The sequence below is a fragment of the Capsaspora owczarzaki genome (genome assembly GCF_000151315.2).
Source record: "Capsaspora owczarzaki ATCC 30864 unplaced genomic scaffold supercont2.9, whole genome shotgun sequence".
NCBI lineage: Eukaryota > Filasterea > Ministeriida > Capsasporidae > Capsaspora > Capsaspora owczarzaki.
The window spans coordinates 1,009,961-1,030,209 of NW_011887300.1; the positions used below are offsets into that span (position 1 = coordinate 1,009,961).

At 52.1% G+C, this 20,249-nt stretch overlaps 7 protein-coding genes across 7 annotated transcripts; 3 read left to right on the forward strand and 4 right to left on the reverse strand.

Moving 5' to 3' along the window:
* Positions 1–61: 61 nt before the first annotated feature.
* Positions 62–1,674, forward strand: CAOG_05692 (hypothetical protein; the record flags this gene model as incomplete). Its single annotated transcript, XM_004346315.1, has 8 exons — positions 62–117; positions 309–392; positions 466–549; positions 625–708; positions 785–868; positions 950–1,033; positions 1,113–1,439; positions 1,530–1,674. 8 exons carry the CDS (start codon positions 62–64, stop codon positions 1,672–1,674), a joined length of 948 nt encoding a protein of 315 aa, XP_004346365.1.
* Positions 1,675–2,479: 805 nt separating this feature from the next.
* On the reverse strand, positions 2,480–6,027 carry CAOG_05693 (hypothetical protein; the record flags this gene model as incomplete). The annotated part of the gene is made up of 2 exons (XM_004346316.2): positions 2,480–3,988; positions 4,078–6,027. The coding sequence occupies 2 exons, from the start codon at positions 6,025–6,027 to the stop codon at positions 2,480–2,482; spliced, it is 3,459 nt and encodes a 1,152-aa protein (XP_004346366.2).
* A 1,084-nt stretch (positions 6,028–7,111) lies between these two features.
* CAOG_05694 (elongator complex protein 3) lies at positions 7,112–10,214 on the reverse strand. The gene is made up of 7 exons (XM_004346317.2): positions 9,980–10,214; positions 9,305–9,430; positions 8,937–9,170; positions 8,166–8,773; positions 7,890–8,046; positions 7,498–7,725; positions 7,112–7,406 (listed from the first exon to the last, which is right to left on the reverse strand). The coding sequence occupies exons 1-7, from the start codon at positions 10,139–10,141 to the stop codon at positions 7,248–7,250; spliced, it is 1,674 nt and encodes a 557-aa protein (XP_004346367.1). The 5' UTR covers positions 10,142–10,214; the 3' UTR covers positions 7,112–7,247.
* A 678-nt stretch (positions 10,215–10,892) lies between these two features.
* CAOG_05695 (3-hydroxyisobutyryl-Coenzyme A hydrolase) lies at positions 10,893–13,619 on the forward strand (the record flags this gene model as incomplete). The annotated part of the gene is made up of 12 exons (XM_004346318.2): positions 10,893–10,906; positions 11,045–11,351; positions 11,430–11,520; positions 11,591–11,719; positions 11,838–11,912; positions 11,985–12,087; positions 12,186–12,316; positions 12,412–12,451; positions 12,544–12,595; positions 12,668–12,739; positions 12,830–12,919; positions 13,006–13,619. 12 exons carry the CDS (start codon positions 10,893–10,895, stop codon positions 13,501–13,503), a joined length of 1,602 nt encoding a protein of 533 aa, XP_004346368.2. The 3' UTR covers positions 13,504–13,619.
* Positions 13,620–13,873: 254 nt separating this feature from the next.
* CAOG_05696 (BRF1 protein) lies at positions 13,874–17,380 on the forward strand. Its single transcript, XM_004346319.2, has 11 exons — positions 13,874–14,064; positions 14,294–14,387; positions 14,504–14,752; positions 14,882–14,913; positions 15,009–15,081; positions 15,170–15,319; positions 15,399–15,492; positions 15,604–15,914; positions 16,007–16,342; positions 16,449–16,513; positions 16,623–17,380. The coding sequence occupies exons 1-11, from the start codon at positions 13,993–13,995 to the stop codon at positions 17,322–17,324; spliced, it is 2,178 nt and encodes a 725-aa protein (XP_004346369.2). The 5' UTR covers positions 13,874–13,992; the 3' UTR covers positions 17,325–17,380.
* A 25-nt stretch (positions 17,381–17,405) lies between these two features.
* On the reverse strand, positions 17,406–19,056 carry CAOG_05697 (aos protein; the record flags this gene model as incomplete). Its single annotated transcript, XM_004346320.2, has 7 exons — positions 17,406–17,577; positions 17,663–17,765; positions 17,882–18,087; positions 18,185–18,294; positions 18,417–18,545; positions 18,710–18,881; positions 18,977–19,056. The coding sequence occupies 7 exons, from the start codon at positions 19,054–19,056 to the stop codon at positions 17,406–17,408; spliced, it is 972 nt and encodes a 323-aa protein (XP_004346370.2).
* A 175-nt stretch (positions 19,057–19,231) lies between these two features.
* CAOG_05698 (hypothetical protein) lies at positions 19,232–20,135 on the reverse strand (the record flags this gene model as incomplete). Its single annotated transcript, XM_004346321.1, has 3 exons — positions 19,232–19,612; positions 19,698–19,814; positions 19,908–20,135. Coding segments are annotated over 3 exons (726 nt in total), but the record flags the coding sequence as incomplete, so codon positions are not given.
* Positions 20,136–20,249: the final 114 nt, after the last annotated feature.

Genomic DNA, 20,249 nt, shown 5'->3' on the forward strand with positions numbered 1-20,249 from the left:
GCTGCTGGGGACGCAGTCCTGCTCGTGTTGATGTTGGGCGGCCGCCGCTAGCGCTGACGCGATGGCGGGTTGGCCTGGACCAGTCCCAGAATTCTTGGACGGACCAGTCATTTCTGGGTTGGCGTTGGGCGGTTGGTTTGCTGACGTTGGGCGTGTGTGTTCGGGCTTTGGTGGGAAGGCGCTGGAACACAGAAAAAGAGGACTGTCATCCAGGGTCGAGTAAGGCACCTCACTTGATTTGTGCATGTGAGTGGGTGATTTCAGCAGAGGGTATTCAGAACACTGATGATGGGGGGGGGGATGAACAGGCTTTGGCAGAATCAGATTGGCGATGCTGGAGCGAGCGCGATTGCCGAGACACTCAAAGTAAACAAGGCGGTGACCTCTATCGCGTACGGCAGCTCACTTTGACTGATGCAATGTTAGGAGCATTTTAGAGTGCTCATCGACGGAGAGAATGAACAGTATTTGGGATAATCAGATTGGCGATGCTGGAGCGAGCGCGATTGCTCAGGCACTCAAAGTCAACACGACAGTGACTCGTCTCATGTAATGATCTCGCTTGGACCGATGCATATGAGTGAGTGATTGAGCAGAGTGCTCACTGTTGGAAGGAATGAACAGTATTTGGAGGAATCAGATTGGCGATGCCGGAGCGAGCGCGGTTGCTGAGGCGCTCAAAGTGAACACGACAGTGACCGAGTTCGAGTAAGGCATCTCACTTGGACCGATGCATATGAGTGAGTGATTGAGCAGAGTGCTCACTGAGGGGGAATCTGGACAGTCTGCATAAGAATCTGATTGGCGATGCTGGAGCGCAGGCTTTTGCGGAACTGGTCAAAGTGAACAAGACGCTGGCATGGCTCAAGTAGGTTGCTCGTCTTCGATATTGAACCAGGGTCAGCCATATCTTGCTACGCCGTCATCTTACTCACCGATCGAGCGACAGTCTGTCATGGAATTGCATTGGCGAAGTTGGTATTCAAGCGATTGCTGATGCACGCGAGTTCCATCACACTCGGACTGCTCTTCGGTAGGGCTGGCTTTCAATTCAACAGATGGAGTGGCCCTTGCTGATTGATACTCATTTATGTTGCTTGTTCATGGTACAGCATTGGCAACCAATGTAGCCCTCTTGTACTCTCCTTGCTTCCACGATTGGCGACTGCTGACGAGCTTCAAACCGTATTTGGCTTGCTGACCAGCGGACCGGAGTTGGAAAATCAGCTCGCATCTCTACCGGCACTGCCGACTGAGATTGCCGACCTCATTATGGACGAAGCGTGTTACTGGCAAGGCGTGCAGCGCACCAATCGAGCCTGTTATTTTGATAGTCTGAGCGTCACTGTGCCAACGAGCAGCACGGGGAATTCGATCCGTGTAAAGGCAATTCAAGTGCTTCTTGACGTGAAGCATGTCGATGCCAACGACTCAGAGCAGTGCGTTGTTAAATTGATTGTCCGAGATGAGCAAGATGCTGTTCGATACGAATGCACTGCGAAACCGACTTTGGTCGATTCGACTCTCAGGCGTGTGACAATCCTGCCAGCCAACCATCCTGTCATGCGACAAATGCGCGAGGGCTGGAAGGTTGACGTTCAACCCAGAAAGTCTTCGCGCGGTGTGCGATTCGAGTCGCTTCATGTCGGATATATTGAACGGCAATATGCATAATCCATGCGAATGGAAAAACCCCTATTGTTCTGAACACATTGAAAATCGTACTCCGAAAGCTCGGGCATCCGCACAAAGCACAAAGTAGATCAAAAGCTGGCGAGTGATTCAGTGAATGAACTCGCACGTAGTTGTGCGACCAAGCTCTCTGCATCGTTCCACTTTGCTCGGCGAGTATGAACATGAACGTCAAGAATAAACGAGCCGAGGCGAATACGATGGCGCAATGGCATTTTGTCACTTTTTCGGGGTTTTAGGTTTGGTTTATTGGTTCTTTCGTCTCGACATGTTCAGTTGCGGTCGTCAGTCTCAGATGCTCGGTTTCACGTCGCGACAAACAGGCGCTGGAGCACCAGCTCGGCAAATGTAAAGACAGACTTCATCCGCCAGTAATTGACGCGCCGAGACCGCAATTCTGGGTCTGCGGTGGTTGCCATGTTGCTGCACGACTCAGAAGCGAGTGCAACTGAATGGTTGAAATTCTGTCAAAGCAAAACAACGACTGAACCGAAATGAAATGGACGACAAACAGACAGTAAACATTGGTTGCTGGAATACAATGCAAAATCCCAGCCAGAGGGGGAAGAGCAGACACACACACACACACACACACACACACACACACACACACACACACACACACACACACACACACACACACACACACACACACACACACACACACACACACACACACACACACACACACACACACACACACACACACACACACACACACACACACACACACACACACACACACACACACACACACATGCACACACACACACACACATGCAGAGTGTCAACGGGTGGACGCCGTGCATAAAAACTTGTGGTCGTTCGTCTGCCAGTCGCTTCGTTGACACGTCTCGGAGCAGTACTTCGCCTGCTTGCATCGTCCGCACGCCTTGAGTAGAGAGGGTTCTTGCTGCTTGAGGCAGAACCAACACAGCGGGATGTGATCACCGATGATCAGGTGGTGCTGAGGGTCATCGACACGAATGCACATCGGGCCCGACTGTGGCACACGTGCCAACGGAGAAATGATCTTGATAACTCGGCCAGGCACAAGCAACCTCTCCTGCTCCATGGAGAGGTTGTAGATGTTAAATATGGCCGGAGCTCGCGATGAGTCTTCGACAATAAACGAGACGGAGATCACGCGAAAGCCGCTCCCCACAATCACGCACTCAACGACACGGTTGTGATAAAGCCTCTCGACGCAAGGGAGAAACATCTCGTCAATTTGAATCGGTGACAGGGGCAAGGTTTCAGCAGGAGTGACTTTTTCGCTGACGGAGGCAGGCGTTGTTGTTTGTCTGAAAAAGGCCACGGACTTGCGAGGATCAGTTCTCGCCTTCGATACTTCGTTCATGTCGTGGCGGATCTGCCTCAACCACTTCAAGCGCTGCGAGCGACAGACCTCAAGGACCTTGGATGAGAGACCACGCGACATTAGGGCTTCAGGATCACGAGGCCCCGACAACACATGGCCGCCCTCTTGAGGGACGGGGATGACTCGTCGGGCGGCAGGGTGCCGCTTGGCGTACATGGCCAAAAGGTCCTCGAGCATCTCACAAATGGGTGCCTTGTGGCGTGGCTGCAGAAATCCCGGCAAGGTGTGCTGTGCCGCAATGCCCAGATCGAGGAGCGTTTGCGCTTCACGACAACTTTGCTCGACAGAATCATGGCGCATAAGAGCCAGGATTCCCAGCTGAAAGTACGCTTCGCTCACTTTACGATGACCAACGTGCTTGTGCTCGAGAAATTGCATGAAGAGTTTGCGCGCTTGCTCGGGTTTGTCAAGAATCCGATACGCAGCGCCCAGTAAGTATGTCACGTCAAGTCGCTCAAGGTCGTTCTCGCTACGGGTGGCCACGAGCTGGAAGGCGCGGCGCAGGTAGAGAAGCCCCTTCTCCACGCTTTCGTATGAGGAATCATACATCAGTAGACAGCCGGCTCGCAGGTTGAAGAAGCTGTCCTCCTCGTATTGGTTGGCAGCGGAGATCGCGTACTTAACCCCTGTGCCAGACTGCAGAGTACGTCTGTCATGTTCCAAGGTCTCGTCTGGATGCGACTGCTCGAGAATGACTCGAAGGACTGCCGCACTTTCCGGATCACAAACAAGCTCGCCGTCAACGGTGCGCTTGGCACTCGCTGCCAACGAAATGAGTCGACGCGTGCTGTCGGCTGTCACTGGGTTCCTGCGAAATTCATCGATCGCAGCGATCAGCTGACGCTTGGCACTGATCAGACTGCTCAGGTAGACAGTCGGCGAGGCGATGGCCTCCAGCTCGTCCAGCGTGGGAAACTGGTTGAACGGTAGCAGAGTCGGCGGATCGCGGAGCCACGGATTATATTGCAGAAATCTTGAAACTGTTGAAGGGCTTTTGGGCCTACTCGTTGAATAGTCGATCGAATCTCCGATGCCAAGGCCGCAGCTTCAGGAACGCCGAAAGCTCGGGCCGTGTCTGCCCACTGTGCTGCGCGTTCCAACAGGCCCACGTTGTGTTTTAGTAGCATACACATGTTGTTCATGGCCTCCGTGCAGCCGCCCTCTGCCGCCAGGCGGAAGTAATCTCGCGCGAGAGCGAGATTAATGGGCGATTCATCAAAGCCCTCCCGGTGATACAGGCCAAGCATGTTGTAGCCCGTGGGCGCCTCGAGAGCGGCAGCGCGCTGGTAGTAGGTTAACGCCGAGCGTAAATTTTTGGAGCAGCCGATACCATTGAAGTGATTGTTGCCGAGCGCAACAAAAGCGGCCCCAATCTCAATCTTTTGGTCCTTGAACAACTCGTCATCACGAATCGGGACTTGCGTCGCTTTCTCAAACCAGGTAGTTGCTTGCGCAATGTCTTGAGCAACTCCTTGCCCTTTCATTAGACAAACACCAACGTAGTACATGCCAACCGCGTTGCCAAGCTGCGCCAGACGCAGGAAGAGTGGATAGGCCTGTGCAGACTTGCCATCTTCTCGCAACTTGTGTGCTTGCACCTTCAACTGGAGCTCCGTTACAAAGGACGAGGGTAGCTCAGACGATTCAGCGGTCGAAGTCCCGAGCGATGCAGCAAGTCGTTGTAGTGCATCGAAATTCGCCTGGCCGCCCACTCGGGCCACTTCTCGCTGGCGGAACGGAGACTCGGCGGCATTTTGAAATGCACAGGAATAGGCGGAATGCTCATCCTCTCCAATTTCGATTGCGGCGCGCTCAAGGCGGCACTTGTCGAGCAGCTCGCGTGCCACGCGATTCTCGGCAGTACCCGGCTGGAAGCCACTGTACGCGCATTCGGCGTGCTTGCAGGCCTTGGTGTGCTTGCCACACTTCAGATACGCCTCTGCCAGACGGAGGTGTGCCTTGAACGCCGGCGTGCCCTGCAGAAGCGCACGCTTGGCATCATGCTTGGCCTCGACGAAATGTGCGAGTTTCAGATGAGCCGTGGCGCGGTTGGTCAGGAGGATTGCAGTAAGCTCGAACGGATAATGCTCGACTTGAAGGAGGGCTGCAGTGTAGCACTTGATGGCTTCGTCGAATGCCTTTTGCTTGAACAGCTCGTTGCCAGTAGCCTTCTCGCGCTCTGCAGCCGCGACGGCGTCTGGTGCGGGCGCCGACACTCTGTGCAGTGTTTCGTTGAAGCAGGCGTCGAATTCGGTGGCATCCGTGGCCAGTTTGTCGACGAGGGCTGCGCGCAGTCCGTCGCGGATTCTCGCGTACTCGAGCGGCGTAATCTCAGACGCCGTGGCATGAGCAAAGTCGTTGCGATACTTGACAATCTCGCGGACTGCACTGCGATCGATCTCGCCGAGCGGCAACACGTTCAGGATGATGGATCCAAGCACAGTAATGTTCCAGGTTTCCGGCTTCCCCTTGGCAATCTCGGGACGCTGTTTCTCGCAGATTTTTGGCGGAAGCTTCGCGAGCAGAGCTGCACCCGAGCGAGTATCGTGCGTCCATGCAGTCATCGTGGCTGGGGCTGCTGCGGAGGTTGAAGCGGAGGTTGAAGCGGCAGGTGTGGCAGCGCTGTCACTCATCGTATGAGATCCGGTTGACAGTCCCGCAGCACCGGCGGTTCGGTCGTCCTTGCTCTTGCTCTTGCTCTTGCCCTTGTCCTTGCCCTTGCCCTTGCCCTTGCTCTTGGCCTTGGACAGAGGAGGCAGACCAGCGACACCTGGACCTGTGGTTGCGCTCGAGCTCAGAACGGTCGCTCCGTCGCACTCAGCAGCACCGCCACTGCCACCGCCACCGCCACCAGGGGCAGCACCAGCGCTTGGGGCAGCCTTGCATTGTGCGTCCCACGTGCTAACAAAGAGCTTTGCCAGGACGTTCCTCGCAAGCAAGAGTGCGAGGCTCAGATTTTGGTAGATTTCTTTTGTTGGAGTACTTTTGGACATCAGCAAGATTTCTGAGAATTGTTTTGAATCCTGGCAGATTTAGACTGGCCTACAATCCGAACCGAGTGTGAGTTTCTCTTTGGTTGATTAGATCAATGTTACAGCTATAATCCGCTCTCTGGCACTTTTCAGGCACTGAATAGCAAACTCAAATCCAATTTTGGTTCATGTTTCAACAGCAACTGTCCTACCCCAGGGTTGGCAAGCTCAAGTTCGACCCAGCACGTCTGCCTCTTCTGCGAGCTTCCAGTAGCTTGATGGTAATCTTCAGAATCTCTCGGAATGTAAACCTCACTTTGTTCTGCGATACAAATTGAACATGTTGCTGCAATTTGAGGGGTTCGAATTGCTCAACGTCGTTTCCCGTATCCCGCTTTCCCGTACCAATAAATCCACCACGAATTGATTCGAAATTTAGTTGCACGTCAAATATGTTGCGAGGATGTGCGCTGTCGGGCGTTGAGGACGACGTCAAGCATCGGTCAGTCGGAGCGAAATTCTCAGAGCCGGCGAGGTGACGACTGCTCATCAAGACACGGCACCCTTTCGTCATATGAGCCTTCTAGAGCTTTTCCTGTATGTTGTTATGTTCAAAGTCAGTTATTTCGTGATTTGCACGATTTAATAGACTTCTGCGCAAAGTCGCAAATAACTTTGACATAACCATGCACATCAATTTGGTATTGATATCGGCCAAACCGGTTTATCTTCCTTCCACGTGCACAAACAAACTATTCAAGTAGATCGAAAAACAGTGGCGGTCGAAAAAGACAACAGGACGATGCTGTGGCAATGCGCATGGGCGATTGTCGCAGCGCCCAGCAACAAGCTCGCCCCTCCGCTCGACCTGTCCCGTTTTCATGCCAGAATTTTGCCCTGTATTATTAGATTTTTGGTACACTAACATGAGCTGGTGTACAGGAGTTGGAGTCGCGACTTGAGGGCGTAACATCCCAAATCCCAAAACACCGTATTCCTCACACTTTTTAGTCGTGCTTCCGTCGATATTACAGCCAAAATCGTAAATCTCTACTGGAACTGGAACTGGAAAGAGCCCAGGGGAAAATGGGTTGCCGTTTTAAACAACAATACAATCAAACAACTAACCAACAAAACTCAAAGAGCTGGGAGCACCTCTGACGACATCATGCAAACTCAACGCGAGCACAAATAATGGCGCACTACAAGAGAGATTTGGACATGTAGGGCCCATCCAGCTCATAGCCAAGCTTGCGGTAGTAATCGCGCGTGCCGACACCGGAAATGACGGCCAGCTTGATTGAACCGTGCTCCTCTCGTGCAATGCGAGCGGCCTCCTCCATAAGAAGCATACCAAAGCCCTAGCACAATCAAGCATCGCCAATAAAAAAAAAGCAGTCAGGGTCTGCAACATCAAGTCTGGCAACGTGTACAACTCGATGTGTTCTTTACCTGGTGCTGGAACTTTGTCGGATCCCGCGAATGCACTGGAACTACACTGCCATAGACATGCAGCTCGCGGACGATGGAGCAGCGGTCCTTGAGCTCGGGGCGGAAAGTCGCCTCCGAGCACTTGCGTAATCGCAGCAAGCCGATAAGAATGTCTTGCTCTGGGTCTTCATACGAGAGGAAGGTCTCCCAGCCGCCATTGGCCACATAGTCACGTCGAATCAGTTCAATCTGAAAGGCAACCAAAAAAATCAGAGTTGACAACAACAACAACAACAACAACAAAAACAACAACAACAACAACCACAACAACAACAACAACCACAACAACAACAACAACAACAACAAAAATACAGGGCACACAGAAGCCAGTCAACCAACTCCACACTTCCTACCTGATACGGGCGAACCTTGTTGTGGATTTCTTGAATACCAACCTCGCGCGTGCGAACGTCCCGGCACTCACTGCCGAGGTCTCGCATGCGCTCAAGCGCAAGCTCACGCAAGTTGCCATGCTCAACGCCCGAGCTGACCAGCGGCATTGGGATGTCACTGCACCCGGTGAAAGCAAGACAAAAAAAAGTAAGCGCCGTGAAATATTTCCTCTCCCTTACCCCCCCCCCCAAAAAAAAAAAACCATCCTCTTCACGCTGTTTTGTTTTGCAACTTACCGCTGAACTCGGTAAATGCGCGTCCACGGAGGAACAAGGGCCATGACCTTGGCAATCAGATCCACCAGCACGCTCGGGGGATAGCTTCGATAGCGACCCGTCTTCCACAGCTCGTACAGACCAGTGCCGCGGATGACCAACGTCGGATACAATTTCAGACCGTCAGGTCGGAAGGCCGGGTTTTCGAAAAATTCGACAAACCCTTCCAAATCACGCTCCAAGCCCACGTTGGGCAAGTCTGGCATCATGTGGGTCACAACCTTGTAGCCAGAGTCCTTGCCGAGCTGGAAGCACTCGCACACGGCGCGCACAGTGTGTCCACGGTTGGTATCGCGTGCGACGTCTTCATACACGCTCTGGACACCAATTTCAAGACGTGTGCAGCCGTAGCTCAGCATCGAGCTGATGTGCGGCTTGAGGCAGTAGTCGGGCCGCGTTTCAATCGTGATGCCAATGCACTTTGTGTTGCTGCGCTCTGAATATCGCACCGCCTCGTCCACGTCGTTGCTCGTGTGCCCCGAGAGGGCATCGTGGAGGTTGCGAATAAAGTAATCGCGGTATTCCGGGTCGAGGGACATGAACGTTCCACCCATCACGATGAACTCGACCTAAGAGAGCGCGGAGGTGTAAGGCGAGTAGTGTTAAAATGCAGGCACGACCAGCAACAACAGTCAACAGAAAGAAAAGAAAAGAAAAGAACAAAAAAACAAACAAACAAACAAACAAAAAAAAAAAAAACAACGAATGGAATGTTTGGCAGCGTGTACTCACCTTGTCAACACTGTGGCCGAGACGTTTGAGCTGATCCACGCGATGCCGGGTCTGCAAATATGGGTTGTAGCGAGCGCGGATGGCACGCATGGAAGTCGGCTCGTAACCAGTGTAGGATTGTGTCGAGTACTCAAAGTCTGAATCGGGGCCACCGGGGCAATACGTGCACACGTTTCCCGTCATTGCAATGTGCGGGCACCGATGAGGCTTGCACATGACTGCCACCACTGCAATCTGCAATCGGAAGGAAATACAAAAAAAAAAAAAACAAAAAAACGAAAAAAAAAAAACACGAGCAGAAAAAGTCAAATACAACAGAGCCAAAAGCAATAGGCATGCTCTCAAGACGAGCTTCACGATGAACTTACACCCGAGGCAGTACGGATTGGCTTGGCGCGCAAAACTGGCAACAGCTGCTTGCGGTGTGAAGCCGGGATGGCAGCAATGATATCGACCAGCTTTGGTGTTCCTGCAATTCGGTACTTGAGCGCCATCTTTCGATTGGTTAGTTTCAGAATGAATGAACAGGTGAGAGGTGAGTGAGTGAGTGATTTGAGTGCTTGAGCATCTCTCTTCTGAGAAATATGCGAGTGTAGGTTGCGTCAGAGTCCAAGGCGTTACTACACACCTTTCCCCCCCCCCCACCGCCGGACTAACTCCATTAGAATATCAATGCTCAATACTCGTGATCCTAACTCAATCACATCTTCCCGGTCCGTTCGATATGCTTTTGGTACATTTTGTTGCTCAGAGTCAGTCGAAACCATTTCAAACCTCAGTTCGAACTGGCTCTCCATCAGAATGACTATCTTCTCAATGCTCAATACTACTGCATGATACTACATCCATCACCCATCATCTTCCCGAGTGATTCGCCTCGTTGTACTCAAAGTGCCCACGAGTGTCCATATGCTTCGACGTTCTCCGCCGCGTTTTTCCGGTTCCATTCATTCCTCCACAAAGAGACACAGCGACTCTCTGTTTCATATTCATTGACTTGTGACGCACGGCGGGTGTGTGTGTGTGCCTTGTTCGGTTGTTACTTGTTGGCGAAGCTTGTTCAGGTTGAACTCTGTGCCGTCGTCGCACGCCTGCACCAGTCGCGCGGCAATCTCAGAGACGACGAGCATGTACAGCTCCTGCTTGGACGGCGCTGCGACTGCGGCAGTGCTCGTTGCGGACGGCGGCAGAACATCGGCGCCCATTGCAATGGAAAATCAATAGAAAAACAACTGCAATGGAAATTCAATAGAAAAAAAAAACTGCAATGGAAATTCAATAGAAAAAAAAAAAAAAAGACTGAGTTTTTTGAGCCTTTGTTGCTTGTTTCTCAGATCGCATTTCGCAATGAAAACTCAACAGAAAATAATCAAAATGAATAGAATTCAAAAAAATTGGAATGGAAACTCAATGGAAAGCACAACTGTACTGGAAAATCCGATAGAAAGAACCATCGTAATGGAAACTCAATACAACTATTCCCGCCTTTTCCTTGATTTCTTTCCTTGTCTTCTGAGTTTTCCTTGATTTCTTTTCTTTTCTTCTTCTTAGATTTCCTTGATTTCTTTGCTTGTCTCTTCTTTAATAGAAAGCACAATCGTAATGGAAAATCCAATAGAAACAACCATCGTAATGGAAACTCAATACAACTTTTCCCGCCTTTTTTTTTTTTTTCTTTGCTTCTTTTTAGTTTTCCTTGATTTCTTTTCTTTGTCTTTTCTTTTGATGCTCACTTCTTTTTTTTCTTTCTTTTGCTTGTTTTTTCAAAGATGCGCATTCTCGCTCTGTGCCGGTGAGTTTGGAAGAAGAGTGAAAACAGGTCCATCCGTGACTGTGGTGCTTGTTCTCCATTGCATTGCGCCCATAACATTGACCATTGACCAGTACCACGACTCCGACGTCCATTGCTCTTCAATGATGGACTGCAATCCATCACCAATGCATTGCATTACCCAAATGGTTGCTGCCGTGTGAGAGCGTCGAGGCGAGGGATCCATACAAAATGCATTGGATCATCTTCTCCCCAGCTTTCACTTCGTCCCTCCTCCAACCTGTTGCTCGCTTCTTGAATACTCATCTATTGTGTGTGTGATTCGTCACATTGCCAGATCTGCCATTCGGCGCGATGCAGTCGCTGCGGCCGCTCGTCGCCAGCACCAGCACATGCTTCTGAGCACTGCTGCTGCTGCTCCCGCGATCGCCCTCTCCAAGGCACCGACGACCCAAGCGAATGCTGCTTCCACTACTGCGGATGCGGACACGACTGCTGCGGCGGTGGCTGCTGGTGCCGCGTCCACCGAGGATCTCGTCCTCACATCCAGCGTCGGCCGTGCTCGAGTCATCACGCTCAACCGGCCCAAGGCTCTCAATGCGCTCACTCTGGACATGATCCGCAGCATGTACCAAGTCGCTGTCGTAAGGAAGCACAGACAACAATAGGGGATTTTTTCCCCTTTTCAATCCGCTTACCTTGCATTCATTTTCAACAAACAGGCTACCCATGTACCCGAGAACACGCTCTACGATATGCTCGTCCTTCGCTCGTCCTCGCCAAAGGCATTCTGTGCTGGCGGTGATGTTCGCCGTAAGCTCTTCTGTTTTGATTCAGCGTTCCTGATTTCTTTGCAGCTCACTTTTTCAATTCTCTTTTCAAGGCATTGTTGAGCTTGCCAAGGCTGGCGATGTCCCCAGCGCCCTGGCTTTCTTCCGCGAAGAGTACCAGCTTGACTACTTGCTTTCCACCCACCGTCTGCCCGTGATTACGTTCATGGACGGCATCACCAGTGAGTTTTCGTGTTTGTTTGTTTGTTTTGTTGACAAGCGGGGAAACAACAGAGCTCCCTTCCTCAGTTCTAATTGATGCACGCCCTCACACCTATACCTCTTGTGTTCGTTTCGCAGTGGGCGGTGGCGTCGGCATCTCGGTCCACGGCATGTTCCGCGTTGCGACTGAAAACACTGTCTTTTCCATGCCCGGTATGTCCCCTCCTGTTCGATTATCAATCTAGCTGACTGCATGCTCACCTAACAATACGCCTCCATCTCCAGAAACCCCCGACGTCGGTGGCACGCACTTCCTCCCCTTGCTCGATGGCTCGCTCGGCCGCTACCTCGCTCTTACTGGCCACCGCCTCAAGGGTGCTGATGTTGTGTATGTTGTTGGCGTGCTTGAAGAGCAACCTGCGTTTCTCTTCGCACTGACTTTTTTTTTTTTTTTTTTTTTCTTTTGCTGTCACAATTTCATTTCAGCTACGCTGGTATCGCCACCCACTTCGTTCCGTCAAACCGCCTCGATGCCCTGTTGACTCGTCTCGGCGAGTTGCGCCAAACCGATCCTCAATCTGTCGATGCCTGCATCGGTGAATTTGTTGCCCCACTCCGTAAGAAATCTCCCATTCCTTTTTTTTTTCTCTTCTTGTGCGAATGCAATTGTTGCTCAATGATGTTCTTCGACTTGCCTTGTCTGCCACGTTAGCCGCGTCTACTCTCTTCTCGACTCGCAATGACGTTGACGAGTAAGTCACAAACCATTGCGTCAGGCATTCTGCTCCGCGCTCGATCTTTTTGATTCATTCTCACATGGTTTTGCCTTCTTTCTGAATAACAGGGTCTTCAGCAACCAATCTGTCGCTGAGATCAAGGCAAACCTGGAAGAAATGGTAAGAGCTTTGGCACGATCCTGATCTCCGTCTGTCTCAAACAATGGCTCTGACTAAATTTCTGGCTCGCAGTCCAAGAACGGCAACGCCTGGGCGACCACCACCCTTGCCACCCTCGCCAAGATGTCACCTACCGCACTGATGGTATGTTGACTCGGCCTTTACTACTGTCTGCTTGGTCCCAACAATCTTTTTGACTCGGTTGGTATTGTTTACTTTTTCATTCACACACAGCTCACCAACGCCCAAATCACCTTCGGCCACAACATTGACACTCTTCGCGACGCCCTGCGTCTCGAGTACGGCCTCGTTCAAAAGTTCCTGGTAGGTGGTTTGATTTGATGCTTCTCCCCTGTCTTGCATCCCGCTTCCTCCCCCCTCACTCTCAACGCTGCCCTCCTTCGACACAGACCCTGCCCAACAACGACTTTGCCGAAGGCGTCCGAGCTGTTCTCGTCGACCGCAACCAGCCCAACTTCCAGAAGGTTGAAATCACCTCCGAGAAGGAGAACGAGCTGTGCGACCAGTACCTCGGCTTCACCGACTTTGACGAGGAGACTGGCGCGATCGATCTGCACAACGACCAGCTGTGGAAGCAGCACAACGTCGAGCAGCTCGAGTTCCCGATTCACGGCGCTGAGCGTGACGACGACTTTGTGCTGACCGTCGACTACGTGCTGCCCTTCCTGTTCAGCCGTGTTGCGTACAAGCCGCTGTCCCGCGCTGCCATTTTCAACCAACTTGCTCCTGCCCTCGCCCGCCCCGGCAACTCGGAGAAGATCGGCTACCTGATTGACGCCATGTGCAACGTCGAGGTCGATCCCGCCACCGGCCAAAACCTCCATTCTCTTAAAAACCAGTACCGTCTCGCGTTTGAGGGAGAGGAGGAGGACGCCGGCGCGCAGTAGGAATCAAAACACACAAAAACTGGTTAGCCAGCGTGTGTTTCGTTTGCTGTCGCTTTTGTTCGTTCGCCGCGTGTTTCCACATTGCTCTCTCTTTTTTTGCAACATTACAGCGAGTAATCACCTTTGCATTTTTGCTTCTTTGTTCTGCTTCAGCTCGTCCAGTTTCTCAGAGACGGAGGATTTCTTCTTCGTGTTGTTTTTTCCCCCCAATCCAGCATTTCCCTTTCAATCAGCCTCTTGTTCCGCATGACCATTTGAGCATCTCTCGTTCGACCATTTGAGCCCTCTCTTCGGTCTCTGACGCAATGCTTGCTCATACAAACCAAACCAAATTTCCCGCCAAATTCGAATTTTCCAGTCTTTTTTTTTTTTTTTTTTTTTTTTTCTGATAGCTTTTTCAGCCAAATTCTCTCGTTTCTCGTTTTCCAGACGCCAAAACAACAAAACTCCCGTTTTCTTCTTCTTCTTTTTTGCTTTGTTAACTCAGTCATGCTGTGCATCTGCGGTGGCCAGGCAGAGACCATTGAGGGCGGTCAGACGGTCTGCACAGTGTGTGGCGTGGTAAGCTTCTTTTTCCCGCCATCTCGTTCTCCCCCCGACTTTTGTTCCCGACTCCGGCCGTACCCGCGGCGCGCATGTTGCTGCAACGTGTGATTGAGTGAGAGTGGGGTTGATCGTCAGGACCAGAGCGACGTCGGCAGGTCGCACACGGCGCTCGCGTTCTGCCCATAGAGCCCAGCCCCGGTCATTCCTGCACTCACCCTCGTTCATGCAATGTTTGTTGGAATAGGTGCTCGAAGATAATCCAATCGTATCCGAAGTCACTTTTGCAGACTCGAGCAGCGGCTCGGCAAACGTTGTCGGCCAATATGTCTCCAATGAAGGTAATGTTTGACAGGTCCTTTGACAGGTTCCCTTTGGGATGATGAATAAGAGACTATGACTTGTAGCTAACAGCAAATGGGGTGGATTGAACGGCTGGCTTGAACGGCGTGCTCAGGAACAAAGCCATTCTCATCGGGACCGGGTCTGCACGGTTTGGGACGCGATTCTCGCGAGTCCACCCTGTCCAATGGACGAAAGAAAATCCAGCAGATGGTCAGTAACATGCAGCTCAACGCACACTACACGGACATGGCGCACAGCGTCTTCCGCGAGGCCGTCGACCGCAACTTTATCCAAGGCCGCAAGACGCTGATTGTTGTGGCGGCCTGTGTTTACCTGGTTTGTCGTCATGATCAATCACCAAGTGAGTTTTGTTGTTTTTGGATTGTTTTTGGATTGTTTTGTGTTGTTCTTGGAGGATGCTGCGGAGCCCAATGTGTGTGTGTGGAGGGTTCTGATTTCTTGCCGCTTGTTTTTCACTCTCCATCCGCAGTCATGATGCTCGACTTTTCTGATGCTATCTCGGTACGACTTTTGCTTCCATTGTTGAACGCCTGTGCTGTTTTGAATTCCAACGGAAACTCAATCACTGCTTTGTTTCTTGTTTGGTCGCTCTGCAGGTCAACGTGTTTGTTTTGGGCAACACGTACTCGCAATTGTGCAAAGTCCTGCACAAGACTGTCCCCGTTGTTGGTATGCCAACTATGGCCTGGTGCATCTTGTTTACACGTTTTCCAACACTCTCACCCGTCCCTCGACAAAAAAAAAATCGGAAAACCAGATCCTTCGCTCCTCATTCTTCGCTTCGTCTCCATGCTCGAGTTTGGAAGCAAAGAAAACGAAGTCTCGCGGACAGCCACTCGTCTTGTCCAGCGCATGAAGCGTGATTGGATTCTAGTTGGTCGGCGCCCTGCCGGTCTGTGCGCCGCAGGTGAGTATCGATTCCAACTGAGCTTCTCTTTGAGCGATTTGAGTTTGTGCACTCAATAGCGACTTGATGATCACGGCAGCTATCTTGTTGGCCGCCCGTATGCATGGTTTCTCCCGCTCGCAACGAGAAATTATTCACGTCGTGCGCATTTGCGATATGACCCTTCGACGACGGTGAGGCCTTTGTTGGGTTTACACATTGCCTTGGTTGGGTTTACACATTGCTTTCGTCACCAGCGATTCTCATCCGTGAACTGCTGACTCCTTTTGTCTCTGACTGGTTAGCCTCGAGGAGTTTGAAGAAACCCCTTCGGGTCAACTGACCACGGTTGAGTTCAACACGATCGACTTGGAACACGAGTGCGATCCACCCTCGTTTCTTGCTGCCAAAAAGAAGGCAAAGCAAAAGGAGCGGTTGGCAGCGATCGAGTCCGGTCAAAAGGCCATCATGCCCGCAGAACAGGACGCTGACATGCTGCAGCTTGAACAAATCGAGAGCGAAATTAACGCCGTGCTCGGCGACGAGCCATTGCTACTCCCAGATGGCTCGGTGGAGCGGCCCATGAACGCTCACCCTGTTGTGCCGTCGTCGGCAGGTACTGTAATGTGATGTTCGATGATTTTTTTCGTTCTGATTGTTTTTCTGACACTCGCTCTCTATTTTTTGCCGTTCTACCCGCCTGCTTAGCACTCCGAGCCACTCCGATTACCGCAGCGGCTGCAGCCGCGAGTAGCCACGCGCGAAGAGGCAGCTCCGCACTGCCAGCCGTCTTCCGAGCAGGCGGAGCCATCTCTGCAACACCCGCAAGTCAAGCGCCGTCGGTGCCGTTGACAGCCACCACTGGCGCCCTGGTAGTGCTCGGCTCTGCGTTTGATCGGCCCGAGGCAAGAGCTGGCGATGAAGATCTTGATACAGTTATTGAGGACGATGAAATTGCTGCCGCGGTGCTTTCGCGCGATGAAATTATCGTCAAATCCAAACTATGGCACCACGCCAATCGCGATTACTTGCTCAAGCAAAAGCGTAAGCTTCAATTTCTGTTGGTTTTCGACGTGTTGCTTCTGCCAATCAAAATCGAGGCTGATTCTTTTTTTTGTTTCTTGTTTGGTTGTGTTTGTCAAAAAAACAGAAAAACAACTGGAAATTGCTGATAACTTGGCGCGTGGAGTCGCCATCAAGGCTGATCCCGTTAAGGTATGCATGGTTGAAAATGAGTGATTGATTGATTTTACGCGCCATCCGACTGCTAATGCATGTGGTTGCATTTCGATGCGTTTCGACGTTGCTGCTTGTGCAACTACAGCGAAAGAAAAAGCGCGAGCCACGAACCACAGAGCCCACAGAGTCCCATGATTTGACGCTGCGTCCCGCAGCAGTGCCGAAGAAATCGTCCAACAAGATCAACTACGATGTCCTGCGCGGCTTGGGTCTGGAGCCTCCAGCAGCCGAGCCCGAGGTCCCGCTGTCTGGTCCTGCCCCGCACGCATCCGCACGAGCTCGTGTGGCTGCAGCAGCCGCTTCAACAGCCGCTGCGTTGGGCGTGCCAGCGCCAACTGCTCTGTCGGACCCCGCCGCTTCGTCGATCAGCAAGAAGGCAGAGCGTAAAAAGCGCAAAGCCGAGCGCCAGCAAACCAAGCGTCGGTTGCTGGAGGAGGCGAGTGCTGGCTCTGGCGCAGCCGAAAGCGCGTCGACTGCAGCCGCAGCGACTGCATTGCAAAGTCCCCGCAAGCGGCTGGCCCTAGAGATGGATAATGCCCCTTCTGCGGTGCCGGCTATCAGTAGTAAAACCGAGGCCACCTCGGACAACGAAGAGGAGGACGTTGACGATGAGGTGGACGATGAGGATCAGCTGCGCCGAGGCAAGCAAAGTCGAATGCGAACCGAGAGCACTGCATCGATCGGCGACGACGTTGCTGCTCGAGAGTACGCTCAAATGTTTTCACGCCGCAACAGCATGGAAGCAGAGGACGACGACGGCGACCGCTATTACGACGACGACGAGTAGTTTTTGTTTTTTTCACAGCTGTTTATTTTGGTTATCTGGTTAATAACATACATGGACTATTTGTTTTGCTACTGTTGCAAACTAAAGCGACACGCGGGTGGCATAGCCGGCGCCATCCGTTCCGTCAAACAAAAAGACATTGTTCAGCGGGGCGTCTTTGCCAGAAACTGCCTTCAGAACTTCCTGGGCATACACGCCGCCCACGATCGCAGATACAGGGCTCATTTCCGGTCCAATGCTTTGGAAGAATGCGCTGCAAAGGGTTTTAGCGGGGTGGGTGTGAGGGAAAGAGAAGTTGACCAATTTTTTGTGTCATTTTTGGAAATCATCGCGCCTACCTCAAATAATCGAGTGGCAAGACACTCGATGGAATGCCAGCGCTGGCAAGCAGGTCGGAGGTGGCTTGCAGCTCGATGTTCTGTCGTTGTGTCTGCCAGAGGGCTGCTCGAACCAACAACAACAACAAGAACCAAATACAAAAAAAAAAAAAAAAAGCAAAGACGGGAGTCAAAAAAGCCAGGCTTTGACCATCAGCGATCGTCGACCACAAATCATACCGAGAAGGGCAAACCACAGCTTGGGCGCGGGCTTGATGCGCTTGGCTGCGATGGCATCAGACCATGCGACAGACAACGCAGCAGATAATGGCGTGAAGGACGAATGGAATTGGCTGGCAGTTGTTTCATTGGCAGCATCGAGTGCCTGCTGAGCAGTTTCGTGTTTTCCAACCTGCGGTGGTTCTCCAGGGGCGCGAACAACGTCTCTGAGTGTACAATTGGCGAGGATCAAAGTGAAAAAACAGTAAGTCCCAGTGAAAGTGGATCATCACCCCGCGCTTCTCTGTGCCTAAGCAAACGTACTCGACGTAATCGTGCTCCAACAAATCCTGAAACAAGAAGCCGGAAAGGCCGTAAACCGAGCCAGCGATGAATTTGACGCAATACTTTCTGCACGCATCATTGACGGAGATCTGCCCGAGCCAAGGAGCAAAAGCCCGCGTTCTCGTTAGTAGCATCACAGCACAAACATTTCGGTTTGTAGTGCTTATGCTTGAGCAAGACACACGTCTCGATGTGTGAGTGTGATTCGTACCATCGTGTTGAGCGGCGCTCCAACCAAGCAAACGATATCAAACTGGCTGAAAAAGCTGTCTTGCTTGCTTTCGAGATTCTCCTCATCGACAACGACGGCGACCATGAACGCGTTGTGCACAAGCAGCCGCTCTCTGATCCAAACACAGTAAAGCCAAATGCAAACCCCAATGCAAAACCGTGAGCATCAGCATCCCGCCACCGCCACTGGACTCGGATCGTCCAGCTCGCAATCAAAGAGCCCCCCCCCCTTGATATCGAACTCTGGCGTCGGGTTTTGGGGGAATGGCTTACGTTCAGGCCGAGCGACTCGACGCCCAAGTAGAACTGAGCAGTGAGGTCGGCGTCGGTCGTCACTGCGCCGTCCAGCAGCGTGATGGACTTGATGCCAGCAAGGACAATGTTCTTGGCGACCTCGACGCCGAGTCCAGTCAGCCCCGCGAGCAGCACGCGCGCAGATCGCATCCTGGGAAACGGGGGTCAGGGAAAAGCATCTAGGATCAGCTTCTCAGATTTGGAGAAAAATCCTAAAATAATAGATCGTGATTTAGCGTGTGTTACCGCTTCTGGGCGTCCAAGCCCCACAGACGGATTTGCCGGTCGTAGAGTTGCGCTTCGTCGTCTGTGAATGCGACTGCCATTTTTCTGAGACTGAAAGAAAAGACTGGGGAAAAATTTTGCGTTCGTGTTGTAGTTAATGCGAGTCCATGCTACTTTGGCCATGAACCCCCGCCCCCGCTCCCCTTCAAGCTCAATTGTTGCACTAGTTTATGCAATTCTGTATTGAAAGCAAGCGACAGACATCAGAATGCTCACTCAGCGCCGACCACCTTTGCCCTTGTTGTTGTTGTGACCGTGCTTGCTGTGGCCGCCTTGTCCGTGTCCCTGTCCTTGTCCTCGGTGGCCACCGCGGGACCCAGAACCCGATGCTTCACTGACGGCAGCATCGCGCTTGGCAAAGGCAGGCATGCGCGCGCCGCGGGCTTCCTTGGCACGGCCACCACGGTCGGGCACCTTGCCCATGACGACTTGGTACAACGACGAGCGGACCTTACGACGAGTAGACTCGTCGCTGGCCTTGGTGATGCGAAGCAGGTTTGATCGAGCGGCCAACACGGCGTAGACATCGATGTGCGCGACAGGCGAAAGCTTTGTGCGCTGCGTTTGGAAGGCGGATTGCAGGGCGTCAAGCTTGCTCTGTGTGATGGGGTTGAGAGCAAGAGATGAGGCGGCAAGATAAACAAACAAACAAAAAACAAAAACGAGGAGATGCTCGCATTACCTGGGCGCGAGTCGACCATTCGAAGGACTGCACAGTCACATCAAGACGCTTCAAAAGCATGCGTCGTCGAAGGGTGTATTCTTGCTCGAGATCTTGATTGATGCGGGTGAGTCTGGCCTGTGATTGGTGGAGTGAGAAAGTTTGACGCCGTTTTTTTTGTTTTTGTTGTTTGTTGTTGCTCCAAGGACTCAAGCGGCATTGCAAGCTTACGTGGTGCTCAGAAGTCAGCTTCTTGTGCAACAGAGGCTCGCCTAGATGTGTCGAGGGAAGCGATCCAAGCAACCGCACAATGCTCTGTTGGCAAGAGTTGAGCAGCTTTAGCAGCGAGTCTTGGGTCAATGTGGCCCGACCGCCATCGCTTGCAGAGGCTACAACAGGCACTTGCAGAGCAAAAGCAAGGGCCGAGAGTGGCGTACCAACGTCGCCGTCAGTAGTGGTCTGAGTCTCCAATAACAAATCAAGAGAACAGAAAAGTCACAAAAACCACAAAACAAAGTGTCAGTCCCCGTTCAGCGTGCACAAGCAGACACGAGAATGATCAAGGAAGCAGCA

Coding starts and splice junctions, on each gene's coding strand:
- CAOG_05694 (XM_004346317.2), bottom strand. CDS start 10,141: ATGGGCGCCGATGTTCTGCCGCCGTCCGCAACGAGCACTGCCGCAGTC. Junction 9,431..9,979: donor TGAACAAGCTTCGCCAACAA/GTAACAACCGAA, acceptor ACCAATCGAAAG/ATGGCGCTCAAGTACCGAAT. Junction 8,047..8,165: donor CGCATTTACCGAGTTCAGCG/GTAAGTTGCAAA, acceptor CACCGGGTGCAG/TGACATCCCAATGCCGCTGG.
- CAOG_05696 (XM_004346319.2), top strand. CDS start 13,993: ATGCTGTGCATCTGCGGTGGCCAGGCAGAGACCATTGAGGGCGGTCAG. Junction 15,493..15,603: donor GATATGACCCTTCGACGACG/GTGAGGCCTTTG, acceptor CTGACTGGTTAG/CCTCGAGGAGTTTGAAGAAA. Junction 16,514..16,622: donor TCAAGGCTGATCCCGTTAAG/GTATGCATGGTT, acceptor GTGCAACTACAG/CGAAAGAAAAAGCGCGAGCC.